The sequence below is a fragment of the Acinonyx jubatus genome, chromosome E1 (genome assembly GCF_027475565.1).
Source record: "Acinonyx jubatus isolate Ajub_Pintada_27869175 chromosome E1, VMU_Ajub_asm_v1.0, whole genome shotgun sequence".
NCBI classification, from domain to species: domain Eukaryota; kingdom Metazoa; phylum Chordata; class Mammalia; order Carnivora; family Felidae; genus Acinonyx; species Acinonyx jubatus.
In genome coordinates this window covers 24785249-24799064 of record NC_069397.1, presented here as the reverse complement: position 1 = coordinate 24799064, position 13816 = coordinate 24785249, and the positions used below count along the sequence as shown (strand labels likewise).

Below are 13816 nucleotides of genomic sequence, written 5' to 3'. Positions count from 1 at the left end.
GAGCCCTGCATCAGACTTGCAACTGTCAAGTGCAGAGCCCGCTTTGGATCTTCTGTCCCTCTCTCTCTGCCCCTCTCCTGCTTGTGCGCCCTCTTTCAAAAACAAAACATTAAAAAAGAATAACATGCTATGAGAAAGAAGGTATATGAGAAATCTGTACCTTCTCAGTTTTATTGTGAACCTAAAACTGCTCTTAAAAATAAAATATTTTTAAAAGATAATAAAATACTATACTTACATTATAGAACCACATTTGGAGAACCTTGAGAACCTGCCTTTTCATTAGACTGAGTATATTAAGGCAAAATTGGATCCTCAGTTGGATCTAAAAGTTTCTTGGATCCTTCATCCTGTTCTGTGTCAGCCCAGATGGACATACAGACCCTGAAGAGTCTCCATATGTTTAATTTGCCCTTTTGTTTCAGTAGACAACCAGCAGGAAGTGGAGAAAATATCAAGCTGTGCATTTCTGGCTTAAAATATTTAGTTTGATACCCCATCATATGCCAATTATTAAATAATTTCTAGAAATTTATTTTTAGTGAGAATATAGTGAATATTGTTGGAAATGCAATTTCTAGTATTATATAAATGAAAGGTGAATACTGTTCTTTTCCTTCTGTAAGTTTACAGCCTGTGCTTGAGTTTAACTTTTTCCTCATTGAACCCTTTGGATCACTACCAACTCTGTATCTCTAATACGCATCCTTTTTTCTCAAGGTCATTTTTGGGTTTTTTTGGACTGTTGTAATACCTTCTGTCCTGGTTGTCTTCCTTTCACTCTTGGCTTTATTATAATCCATCTTCCACACTGTAGCCAGAGGAGTCTTTCTAGAGTTGCACTGTCCAGTATATAGTCATTAACCATGTACAACTTTATAAAATTAATTAAAGTTAAAAACTGGGTCCTCAGTCACATTAGGCACATTTCAGATACTCAGTAGACACTTGTGGCTGGTGGCTACCAGATTGAGCAGAGCAGATATAGAATATTTCAGGAAATTCTATTAGTGTTGTTCTAGAGCATAAACCAGATCTCACTGTTACAGCCAAAACTCCTTACCCTGACCTGGCAAGGCCCTATTAAATCTTTGTTATCTCTGCTTTCTCATCGCTCTCTCTTCTTAAAAAAAATTTTTTTTAATGTTTTATTTATTTTTGAGAGAGAATGTGCGAGAGAGAGAGCATGAGCAGGGAAGGGGCAGAGAAAGATGGAGATATAGAATCCGAAGCAGGCTCCAGGCTCTGAGCTGTCAGCCCAGAGCCCGATGTGGGGTTCAAACCCATAGAATGTGAGATCATGACCTGAGCTGAAGTTGGACGCTCAACTGACTGAGCCACTCAAGTGCCCCCTCTCTCTTTTTTTAAGTTTGTTTATTTTGAGAGAGAGAGAGAGGGAGGGAAGGGCGGAGGGAAGGGCAAAGAGAAGGGGAAAGGGAGAATCCCAAGCAGCCTCCATGCTGTCAGCACAGAGTCCAACTAAGGGCTTGATCTCCCAAACTAAGATCATGACCTGAGCTGAGATCAAGAGTTGGATGCTTAACCAACTGAGCCATCCAGACACCCCTGGTTTCTCATCTCTTTTTACATAATCCTTTATTCATAATACTTCAGACATGTTGGTCTTCTGTCTGTTCTTTGATTATGCCACATTTTTTTCCCTTAGGGCTTTTGCAAGTTGTTATTCCTTCTGTTTGAAACATGCTTCCTCACAGACCTTCACATGATTGCTTCTTCATCATTTAGGTATCAACTCAAATCTTAGCTTCTCAAGAGAATTCTTCCATATCTACCCTGAGAACCTTCTTTAGGAAGTTCCTGATCATGGGGCACCTGGCTGGCTTAGTCGGTAGAGCATGACTCTTGATCTTGGGGTTGTGAGTTGGAGCCCCACATTGGATGTAGAGATTTCTTATTTTGTTTTTAATGTTTATTTTATTTATTTTGAGAGAGAGAGAGAGAGAGAGAGTGAGCAGGGGAAGGGCAGAGATGAAAGGAGAGAGAATTCCAAGGAGGCTCCTTGCTGTCAGTTCAGAGCCCAATACAGGGCTTGAACTCACGAACTGTGAGATCATGACCTGAGCTGAAATCAGATGCCCAACGAACTGAGCCACCCAGGCACCCAGATGTAGAGATTTCTTTAAAAAAAAAAAAAAAAAAAAAAAAAAAAATTTAATTTGAGAGAGAGCAAGAGTGAGTGGGGGAGAGAGGTGGTGGGGTGGAGAAAGATTGAAAGAGAATCTCAAGCAGGCTCCACGCTGAGTGTAGGCTCAATCCCATGACCCTGGAATCACGATCTGAGATGAAATCAAGAGTTGGATACGTAACTGACTGAGCCCCCCAGGTGCCTCAAAAATAAAATCTTTAAAAAAAAAGGAAGCTCCTGATAATGTTACCCTATTTTTATAAGATTCGTAGCATTTATATTTTTTTAAGTGTATTTGTTATTTTTGAGACAGAGAGGCAGAGAGAGGGAGAGAGAGAATCCCAAGCAGATAGCCTCATGCGGGGCTCGAACTCACAGAACCATGAGATCATGACCTGAGCTGAAATCAAGAATTGGATGCTTAACTGACTGAGCCACCCAGGCACCCTGCATTTACTTTTAAATGAATGTCTTACTTTTTGGTGTGTTTGTCTGCCTATCCTATACTCCTTCCCCCTAGAGTGAATCTCCTTAGGGTCTTATTTACCACTGCATCCCTTTCACTTAGAAAAATGACTGGCACACAATAGGTGTTCAGTCAATAATGGACTGTAAGAGTCTCTCAAAACTTTATCATATCAACCAGCATATTTCTTTTTCCAGTAATCTTTTACTAGTTTTCAGTTCTGTTTTCCTGTGCGTAGTTTCCATTGTGACAGGGATCATTGCTAACTACTTGACCATTAGAATAGCAATTTGGCAGTCAAATGACATTGTCTCTTTTTTCTGTATCAGTACACTTACTTTAGCATTAAAAATTTTCTATATACCAGGATGCTGGGTGGCTTGGTCAGTTAACCGTCTGACGTCAACTTGGGTCATGATCTCATGGTTCGTGGGTTTGAACCCTGCGTTGGGCTCTCTGCTGTCAGCACAGAGCCTGGAGCCTGCTTCAGATCCTCTGTTTCCCCTCCTTGTCTCTCCCCCACTCATGCTCTCTCTCTCAAAAATAAAACATTGAAAAAATTTTTTTACTTGAAATGTATACCAAAACATACATTTTTTTCTTTTATATTTCTGCTTAAAAATATAAATCCATTCAATTCTCCATTCTAGGAAAGCCTGAAAATGACTGCTTATTTCTGCTTTAAGTTTGAATTTGATGTTATAAACAATTCAGAATCTTTGGTTAACCTTAGTATATTATTTTGCTGGAGGGTTTTAGTCTTTTCTAAAAGCAGATAACTGTATGGAGAATGTTGGAAGGATACACACTGGCATTGTATACTGTTTGCCACCTTATTGAGTTGTCTTGGTTCATTTGAAGTTATTCCATCTGTTTTCCCTGACTGTACAAAGAAATGATAGTGATTAGAAGACTGTTACATGTTTCTCATTCTGAGTCATTGATCTGTTAATATTTTTGGTATAGTTAGAAAAAATAAATTTTAAATATCTGTTTTTTATATTCTTGAAGAATCCTTCCCAGATTCTCCATACCTGGTTTCTTTCAAATGATTTTTATACCCTGTTCCCTCTCAGGGCTGAGCATTTTCAGAAGATTGTATTGGCATAATACATGCACATAAAGTTCTAGCCAGCATTATAATAGATACATAAATATATGTCAGGTCCTCACTGTTCTGTCTTGCATAGTCTATACAGATGTATGTAGTCTGTTGGTACCACAATCTGACCTAATGCATTTTGCTACTCTTACATATCATTAGATAGTGTACATGGTTTTACAGTTACTTTGTGTAAAGAACTGTGTTTTTCCACCATAGAAGATAAAGGTTATAAAAGAAATAGGTGACAATACCACTATTTTCAGTCAACCTACCTTACTGGAAAGATAACCAAAAAATGAGCATTTATGAAGCAACATGAGATAAAGTTAGTAATCAAGTATTGCACAAATAAACTAGAACAAAAGAATGGAAAGTAATGGTAGGTAATAGTATTTCATGTTGATCTTGTCTTTTCATTGTTTTCCAATTTTTTTATAATGAGACTGCATTACTTTTGGATTTGAAACAAAAAGAGTTAAGGGTTAGATGTAGCACATTCTGAGTGCACAAAGTATGCAAAATATTTAAAGAACAAAAAGAATCAGAGTTGGATGAGATTAATCATGGGTAGTTTTCTGGGAAGAGACAACTCTTTGTGTGCTTTAGTCAGTCATGGTTTGGGTCAGATGGTTATTTTCCAGTGCTGCCCCGTACTTCTTACATCTAGTTTCCTTAACTCATTTGGGTGGTACTAAGTAGCGATCTGTGAGAGGACCATGCTAGAAATGTCAAAAATAGAGGAATGTTATTTCTGGTTTTGCAGGTTGCTTCATGTGCGAAATGGAAACTGCAAATATCACTTGGGTGAAGAGACGTTTAAGTTAGCTCAGACATATATGGATAAACTCTCAAAACATGGCCAGCAAGCAAACAAAGCTGCACTGTATGGAGAACTGTGTGCACTACTATTTGCAAAAAGTCACTATGATGAGGTGAGTGTTTTGAAGTGCATTTCATTGTGATCAGCAGGTAGCTATAAACAGGATAAAATCAAAACAAACAGATAAACAAAGAGAAACTAATAGTTACAGGCTGAGGGGATGGGAGAAATAGGTGAAGGATATTAAGAGGTACAAAATATCCAGTTACAAAATAAGTCATGGGCTTGAAAAGTACAGCATAGGGACTGTAGTCAGTAATATTGTAATAATGTATGGTGACAGATGGAACTACACTTATTGTGGTGAACATAGCATATTGTATAAAATTGTCAGATCACTGTGTTGTATCCTGAAGCCACTCTAACATTGCATGTCAACTGTACTTCGATTTAAAAAAAAGGACAGGAGTGCCTGGCTGGCTCAGTCGGTAAAGCATGTGACTCTTGATCTCAAGTTTGTAAGTTTGAGCCCCACACTGGGTATAGAGATTACTTAAAAAAAAAATGAAATTTGTTTAAAAATGAAAATAATAAAATAAAATAAAAATTTTGAAAGGATAAATCATACAATCTTGTATTTGTCTTAATCATATTTTTACATACTGGATTTACTTAAAGCAATACACATTTGTAATGGAATGTTTATTATTTATTTTGATTTTATTTTTTGTAATGGAATATTTAAAATGAGACAAAAAAACATTCTGTGAGATGTATTTTAAACATACACATATATGATTTATGGCCTATTTTTGTTTTTAATTTGACCAAATATATTGCTATCTAAATTATTTTGATGGGCATGCTCTGTCAAATGAACCTTTAGTAGATGGTTTCTTATTGGATGTGCAGCTCTGGGTAAAATATCATAACTTGAAGGCATTCATTTTAATGGGAAGCTAGGTTTTATTTATTATACTTTATTGCATTGTTTTTCTCCTTCCTCTGCCTTATGAGAAAGATAACTTTGCTCCTGTCTTTATACTATTAAATTAATGCTTTAGTGCTAATGAATATGTAGTTGAGAAGTGATTTATGTCTTTTTAACTCCTTTACTTGGTTGCTTTACTTATGGAAGGATATCATAATTATTTTATGCTGCCACATAACTGTCATTTAACTTTCATATTTTATAATTATTCCTATCTTGATTTTTGCCCCATTAATATATTCCATATTCTCCATAAAGGAAAATTACAATTAGAGGTAAAGCTAGAAAATTCTAGAATGATTATACAATGACGTGCAACCCTGCTGCTAGGATCATCCTGCTATTCATATCCATGTAAGAAGACATCAAACCCACCTGTAAAAATCTAAAACCTTTACCAACATGCCTTCAATTTCTTAGGGGTGCTATGTATGTTTTTTTGGTTACGTTTGATGATGAATCCTATATCTGCTGAATTAGTTCTGTTGATGGATTGTTTTGCTGCCCCTTGTGTGCAATGATTGTTCCATAGCTTCTCAACCCAAATATAGAACTTAGCCTCTTTCTTTTATTTTCACACACCAAGAACAAAGAACCCATTCACAGAAGGCCTTTGTGTGGATAGCTGACTTTATGAGATCTCCAATGACAGTAAAGGAGGAAGTGAGAGAGAGATCTCCAACAACAGTTTGAGTAGTAGAGATGCTTACCTTAAGGGGCACCTGGGTGGCTCATTTGGTTAATCATCCAACTCATGATCTTGGCTCAGGTCTTTTTTTTTTTTTTTTTTAAGTTTATTTATTTTGAGAGAGTGATGTGCACGCATGCTCCCACAAGTTGGGGAGGGGCAGAGAGAGAGAGAGAGAGAGAGAGAGAGAGAGAGATTCCCAAGCATGTCCAGGCCTAGCACAGAGCCCAATGCACAGGGAGGGCTCCATCTCACCAACCCTGAGATCATGACCTCAGCCAAAATCCGGAGTCTGATGCTTAACCAACTGAGCCATCCAGGCACCCCTCAGCTCAGGTCTTGATATCAGGGTCATGAACGCAAGCCTGGCATTGATTGGGTTGCATGCTGGGCGTGAAGCTTACTTAAAAAGAAGAGGGGCGCCTGGGTGGCTCAATTGGTTTAGCGTCCGACATTGTCTCAGGTCATGATTTCACGGTTCATGAGTAGTTCAAGCCCCATGTCGGGCTCTGTGCTGATAGCTCAGAGCCTGGGGCTTGCTTCAGATTCTGTGTTTCCTTCTCTCTCTGCCTTTCTCCCTCTGCCTCTCTTTCTCGCTCCCTCTCTCCAAAAATGAATAAGCGTTTTTAAAAAATTAAATTAAAAAAGAGAGAAAGAAATGCCTACTTCTAAAGTTCTTCAGGTGCGCCCCCCCCCCCCCATCTTTTTATATGTCTGCATAGGAACTCATCTTAGCCACTTCTGATTCCTCTTTTCATTCCTGTTGTTCATACTGCCCTCTGGAACTCTGCACTCTTCTTTCTGTCACGTAGATTGATTCATATCTTGCCATTCTTTGCTTCATACCCAGTTCTACCAATGTATTGGTGGTCCAGACTCACCAGTGTATTCAGTGGAACAAAAATGCCTTTTATTTATCAGTTTCCACTTTCTTTACTAGGCAGTTACTGTTTAATTGACAGTTATTTTGTGTCTACATTTAGATTAAGAGTTTATACTGTTTTTTATTCGTGGTCTTTGCAACACTCAGCACATTCATGAGGAATGTTTAAGGCCGTAAATGTATCTTGAAGGATTTTGATAGTTTGGGTTTTTTTTTAAGTAAACTCTATGCCCAGTGTGGGGCTTGAACTCACCACCCCAAAATCAAGAGTCACATGCTCTAACAACTGAGCCAGCTAGGCACCCTAGATAGCTTATTCTTTTAAAAATAGCTAAGTTTTTCATTGATAGCTACAGAAAAGTATGCAAATATCGAGGATATAGCTTAATGAATTATCATCATATTTTGATATTAGCATGGCCTCAGCTATGCCGAGGTAATATAAGCCCCAAAATAGCAATGACATGGAAAAATAAGGTTTTCTTGCTCATGCTACATTCTGTCTTGGGATGCCTGTGGCTCTGCTTAACATTGTTTACACTTTGATCAAAACCATGTGGTGAGCATCCTCTATTTAGAACATTACCAGCCTTAGAGCAGAGGCAAAAACATCATGAGGAAGTATTACTTGGCTCTAAGAGCTTTTTCCCAGAAATCACACATTTCACTTCTCATATTTTAATTAGTTTTTAAATTGGCCAAAGGAAATCACATGACCATGTCATCTTTAATGTGGAAGGGAAGTATATCCTTCCCCAAAGAGGAGCTGTAAATATTTTAAATTTTTTTTTTTTTTTTTTTACTTTAAGAGACAGAGCGGACGAGGGACAGAGAGAGAGGGAGAGAGAGAATCCCAGGCGGACTCTGTGCTGTCAGCGCGGAGCCTGATGCAGTGCTCGAACTCATGAACCATGAGCCAAAACCAAGAGTCAGACACTTAACTGACTGAGCCACCCAGGCACCCCAGGAGCAGTAAATATTTTAAAGCAGTATTACAGTCCACTACAGTTTGAAGGATTTTAACTTACTACTCTGAAACAACATCTGGTTATTATAAACCAGGTTTTCTTGGCCTAAATCACATACATTTCATTTTTATATAAAAATTGCTTCTGAATCCTTTAGGTGGAATGGAGAAGGAAGCTTGCAAAGGAAGTATTTTCTTCCACTAAGCACTGGGAGAGGAAGGACATACTGTTTTATTTCCCAATAGATACCTAGGTGTTAACACATTGCCTGGCACTAAACCTCTCTGCACCTCATTTTCCCATAGTAGTTTGCATCTCATAGGGCTGTTATGTCAGTTAAATGTGTTAATACACATAAAGTGCTTAGAATAGTAGTTCTCACAAAGTAAGCACTCAACTAAACAGGTAGTTAAGATACAAAATGATAAGCATTGCCTTAGGAGAAGAAAGTATAGGAAGCCTAATCTAGGGCTTGAAAGACAAGTTAGGTGGGTTTAACTTAACTAACTTGGTTAACTTAACTTGGGTTTAAGAGTTCAGGAGAGAAGAATGTATACAAGGCAGAGGGAGCAGTATCTGCAAAGGCTTGTGGGCAAGAGAGAACATGCTCTTGATTTCTTCATTGTCAGTTTTTCAAAGAAAAATGTAACAAACTTACGCTTTCAAGAAAACTTAGTCTCAGAAAATTTTAAGTGTAAATACTTTGTGTGTGTTCTTATTCAGGTACTTGAAAGCTTAGGAGAGAGATACACAATCATTTCATTACATACTGTCAGTTTGATTAATCAGTTTTTACTCTTTGTAAATATTTTTTAGGCTTACAAATGGTGCATTGAGGCAATGAAAGAAATCACAGTGGGCTTACCAGTCAAAGTTGTGGTGGATGTTTTAAGACAAGCTTCTAAGGTGAGTATAATGTTAAAATTATTAATGAATTACAAGATTTAGCAAGCTTTAAATCTGTTTTAGTTAACTTGTTATTTAACAAGTTAGGTATTATGTACTTCATGGACCAGCAAGGTCTATTTTCTAAGTTTCTGTGCTCACTTTTAGAAAACTGGTTTCTAAAACTATCCTATGTATAGAATTGAGCTAATTTTCCTATATCCAGAAAACCCATGAAAAAATTCATTTTGATAATACAACTCACTGAAGTACAGATTGAAACATTATTTTGGTGCTATCCTAACTTGAGTTTGCTTTTCTTTTTCTTTTATGTTTATTTATTTGAGAGAGAGAGAACATGTGCGTGCGTGCGTGTGCATGAGAGGGGGAGGGGTGGGGTGTGTGTGTGGAAAGAATCTGAAACTGGCTCTGCGCTGTCAGTACTGAGCCGGACATGGGGCTAGAACTCAGAAACCATGAGATGTGACCTAAGCTGAAGTCAGATGCTTAACTGACTGAGCCACCTAGGCGCCCCAAGTTTGCTTTTGTTTTTCTTAGCCTTTCCAGCAGCCTCAATTCCTTATGCCACAATTGTAGGGACTTTGGTCATTTTTCTCCTCAAGGCTAACCTAGTATTAAATCTTAGAGTGGTAGTATTACAGCCTCACAGTGTCATACTTTTCAAGTATAGTCTTTCTACCCAGAGGTTTTTCAGTTTTGAGTATTCCATTTTGGTTGATTTTAATTATGGAAATTTCAGTTAGAATAAAGATCCTAAATTTGTAATTTAAAAGGGTCTAAGATTCAGCAAAACTTCTTAAATAAGTCATTTTAGACAAGTAAGTGGCATAACTTTATTCAGATTATCAGAGCTAGAAGAGGGATATTACTATTTTTTAATTAATTTAAAACATTGAATATACACTTAATGTTAAGACAGTTTAATATATATGCAAGATTTAGGAGTGCCTAGGTGGCTCATTTGGTTAAGTATCCAACTCTTAGTTTCGGCTTAGGTCATGATCTCATGGCTCATGAGTTTGAGCCCGCACTGGGCTCTGCGCTGGCATCACGGAACCTACTTGGGATTCTCTCTCTGCTCCTCCCCTGCTCATCCTTTTTCTCTCTCTCTCTTTCTCTCAAAATAAACTTAATATATATAGGTGCAAGATTCCAAGATTTGTATTTCTTTTTTTTTTTTTTCTTAAATTTTTTTTTCAACGTTGTATTTATTTTTGGGACAGAGAGAGACAGAGCATGAACGGGGGAGGGGCAGAGAGAGAGAGGGAGACACAGAATCGGAAACAGGCTCCAGGCTCTGAACCATCAGCCCAGAGCCCGATGCGTGGCTTGAACTCACGGACCGCGAGATCGTGACCTGGCTGAAGTCGGACGCTTAACCGACTGAGCCACCCAGGCGCCCCCAAGATTTGTATTTCTATATGCAGATAATATTTAGAGTTTGAAAACTATTGGCTATTTTCATGAATCAGAATATTTTAAGAATGAGAAAACTTGAAATTCTATGCATTTTAAAATTAACAGAGGAAAACTACAAGATACTTAAGCCACTCTAGAACTGAGATATAAATAAGCAGCTTAGAAAATACTATATTGAACCCTTCCCCCCACTTACTTATTATGTAATCTGGAAGGATGGGAGTATACCAGCTTTGTAAGATAACTTTGTTATAACAGGTTTGTATTGGGCATGACTGTCAAAATTTTTAATTTTGTGACTTCCCAGAATATGTACAGATCTGCTTATAATAGAATTTTCAAGTGCTTGGAAGGGAAGAAATTAATAAATAGAACCCTTTTATTTATGTTTGAAGATGCTTTTTTTCTTTTGACCTTTATAGTCTGAATATATAATACGTACTTATTTTAGCACACTAATTAACTGAGAGTTATTTAATAATCTTGCTTTATCCTTAGGCTTGTGTTGTAAAACGTGAATTTAAGAAGGCAGAACAGCTAATTAAACATGCAGTGTATTTGGCACGGTAGGTGATTATTAATAAAAATACCATTTCAAATTGTCTCTCCCTGCTTTATATCCTAATAGTTTTATATCTTTTTATAGGGATCATTTTGGATCCAAACACCCAAAATACTCTGATACACTGCTAGATTATGGGTTCTACTTACTCAATGTAGATAATATCTGTCAGTCTGTTGCAATTTATCAGGTATGTTAATGGTTGCACTTTTTTCTTTAAACTGGAATTGCCTTGCTGACCTGTATTTGTTTGTGGTGTATAACCCGCTTTCTAAGAACAACTCTTTCTGAGCCCCTCCTCAAATATGGCACATTATTTTACTAAATAATATCTAGAAGGATTAAAAGTAAATGTTTTAAGAGTTAAAGAGAACTATCCAGGAAAAGAATTTTTAGCTTGTGGGCTCATATTTAAGAGTACTTTTCCATTTATCATTTTGCCCCCGTAATGACTTGTCTTCATTGTTGATTTGGTATGAGTCATTAGACCTGTCTTTGTAATAGCAACGAGAGTTGATAACAATTCTTTTAGGTCTTATATTAGTCATTCTCAGGTAAATGTGTTATGCCATCACTCTGGACAAGGCATTCTTGATTTTATAGTTCACTTTTGAAGAAGGACATAGACAAAAATACTGATATGATTCCTAGATATATGAATGATTTTTAGTATGAAACCATTGCCTTTTAAGTTCGATTCAGTCTTCAGAAAATCAGGCCTTATAAGTGATTTTTATGTTCTCTTGTGATTTAAATACAGCAGGACTTTTGCCTCAAAACTGATGAGATTGTACATAGAATATATATTTAAATTACTAGGGTGCTTAATATTACTGGGTAGCATTTTCTAAGGATTTATAGTAGTGTTTTCATTACTCTTTCAGGCAGCCCTTGACATTCGGCAGTCCGTGTTTGGTGGCAAAAATATCCATGTAGCAACAGCTCATGAAGACTTGGCTTATTCTTCTTATGTTCACCAGTATAGCTCTGGGAAATTTGACAATGCACTGTAAGTTCCACGTTCCTTTTCAGTGAGAGATTAAATGTTGTTGCTGTTATTTTGTTTTTCTTAATCCTTTATGGATTAAATTTGTCTTCCTGGAGTCTTAACAAGATGCCTAAAATGTTTTTGAAGTCATCCAAAATAGTACCAATTTATAAGCCATTCATTTAGATTTTATGTGGTTTAATGTTGAGACTTGTATATCTTCATGCAGAATATGGCTTATCTTTTGAATGCTTTAATAATTTTTCTTTGGGTATAATACAATAGCCTCTGTCTAAATGATAGACTTAGAAACATTTTGCTCAAAACATGCAGAAATACTGAATAAAATATAACAATCATCTTTTTAAATGTGTAACTGAGCTTCAAGGAGAGAGAGGAAATCCCCAAGGGCCAGTCATGGACTAAAATCCAATAGGGTAGACATGAACTATGGCATAACTGCCCGGGGGTGACGAGAAAGCTTAGAAGTTTCTGTACCCTTGGTTCGACAGCAATCCTGGATTCAAGAGGTGTTTAGCCCACATGAAGGTGTGAGTTAGAAGTGAACACTCAGATGAAGCCAAGATCAAGGTTGCACCCTCAGGGAAAGAAAGGGCAGACTGGGAGGAAAAAAAAAAATTCCCATTGACAAGAAAGAGGGCAAGGAAACTTGTTCATCTCAGGTTGGGCTCTCAGTTGAACAAAAAAGGAGCCTCATAGCAGAATTTATAACTGTCATACATTCAGGAACCCCCAAACTGAGGAAAACATTTAAAAAGTACTTTAGAACTGCTAGTTCTCCTGAGATGCCTTTTGGAAGAAAATGCAAAACTCTCGAAAATGATTAATTCTCAACTGAAACCATACAGATTTTCCATAGATCTAGCTCTACCTAAGATGAACTCACCATAAAAATATTTCAAAATAGGGGCACCTGGGTGGCTCAGTCAGTTAAGCATCTGACTCTTGATTTTGGCTCAGGTCCTGATCTCACAGTTTGTGAGTTTGAGCTCTGCATCAGGCTTCGTGCTGACAGCATGGAGCCTGCTTGGGATTCTCTGTCTGTCACTCTCTCTCAAAATAAATAGACTTTAAAAATATGTATTTCAAAATCCACTAGGGAAGCATTTCTTCTATTAGTGGGAATCAGCAGATATAATGAACAGGATTAGAACCCAAACAGTATCAGCTAATAAAACTTTTTGGTTGATACTATAAAGTAAGTATTCTTAAATGATTAAATATATAAAATGGGTTAGCAAACTATGGCCTATGGGGAAAATAGTTTTATTGGAATATAGCAATACTCATTCACTCATGTATTGTCTGTGGCTTTCATGTTACATCAGGAGAGTTTGGGAAGTTGGGACAGAGTATATGGCCCCACACAACATAAAATATTTATTATCTGTTTCTTTACAGAATAAATTTGCTGACCTTGATGTAAAAGAAGGAATCAGTAATATTTTGGAGGGTAGATAAAGGTGAAAAAAAGGGCAGATTTTAAAATAAAACAACTGATAGATGCTACAACCTGGATGAACCTTGAAAACATTCTTCTAATTGAAAAACCAGTCACAAAGGACCACATATTGTATGATTCCATTTGTATGAGATGTCCAGAATAGGCAAATCTGTAAGAGACAGAAAGTAAATTGGTGGTTGCCTAGGGCTGATAGAGTTGGAAGAAAGTCAAGAGAGACTTTTTTTGTTTTTGTTTTTGTAATGTTTATTTTGAGAGAGAATGCACATGTGCCACACGTGAGTGGGGGAGGGGCACAGAGAGAGAGAGAGAGAGAGAGGGAGGGAGAGAATCCCAAGTAGCCTCCACGCTATCAGTGCACAGTCCTATGCAGGGCTCGATCTCACAAACC

The 13816-nt window shown here is 37.2% G+C and overlaps 2 protein-coding genes across 3 annotated transcripts in view; one reads left to right on the top strand and one right to left on the bottom strand.

The window, feature by feature from the left end:
- CHCT1 (CHD1 helical C-terminal domain containing 1) overlaps positions 1-13816 on the bottom strand; it is a 72043-nt gene that overhangs the window by 26774 nt on the left and 31453 nt on the right. Inside the window, exon 6 of one of the 2 annotated variants that reach the window (XM_053212869.1) lies at positions 13331-13576. The exons of the other annotated variant lie outside the window; for it this stretch is intronic. Coding sequence (XP_053068844.1) covers positions 13518-13576 — 59 coding nt within the window. The 3' untranslated portion in view covers positions 13331-13517. Of the gene's footprint in view, positions 1-13330; positions 13577-13816 lie in introns of those variants that run through there. 2 annotated transcript variants of the gene reach the window in all.
- APPBP2 (amyloid beta precursor protein binding protein 2) overlaps positions 1-13816 on the top strand; it is a 47563-nt gene that overhangs the window by 27512 nt on the left and 6235 nt on the right. The window contains exons 5-9 of the mRNA XM_015078455.3: positions 4481-4649; positions 8884-8973; positions 10891-10958; positions 11039-11144; positions 11839-11963. Of these exons, the coding sequence (XP_014933941.1) occupies positions 4481-4649; positions 8884-8973; positions 10891-10958; positions 11039-11144; positions 11839-11963 (558 nt within the window). The remainder of the gene's footprint in view (positions 1-4480; positions 4650-8883; positions 8974-10890; positions 10959-11038; positions 11145-11838; positions 11964-13816) is intronic.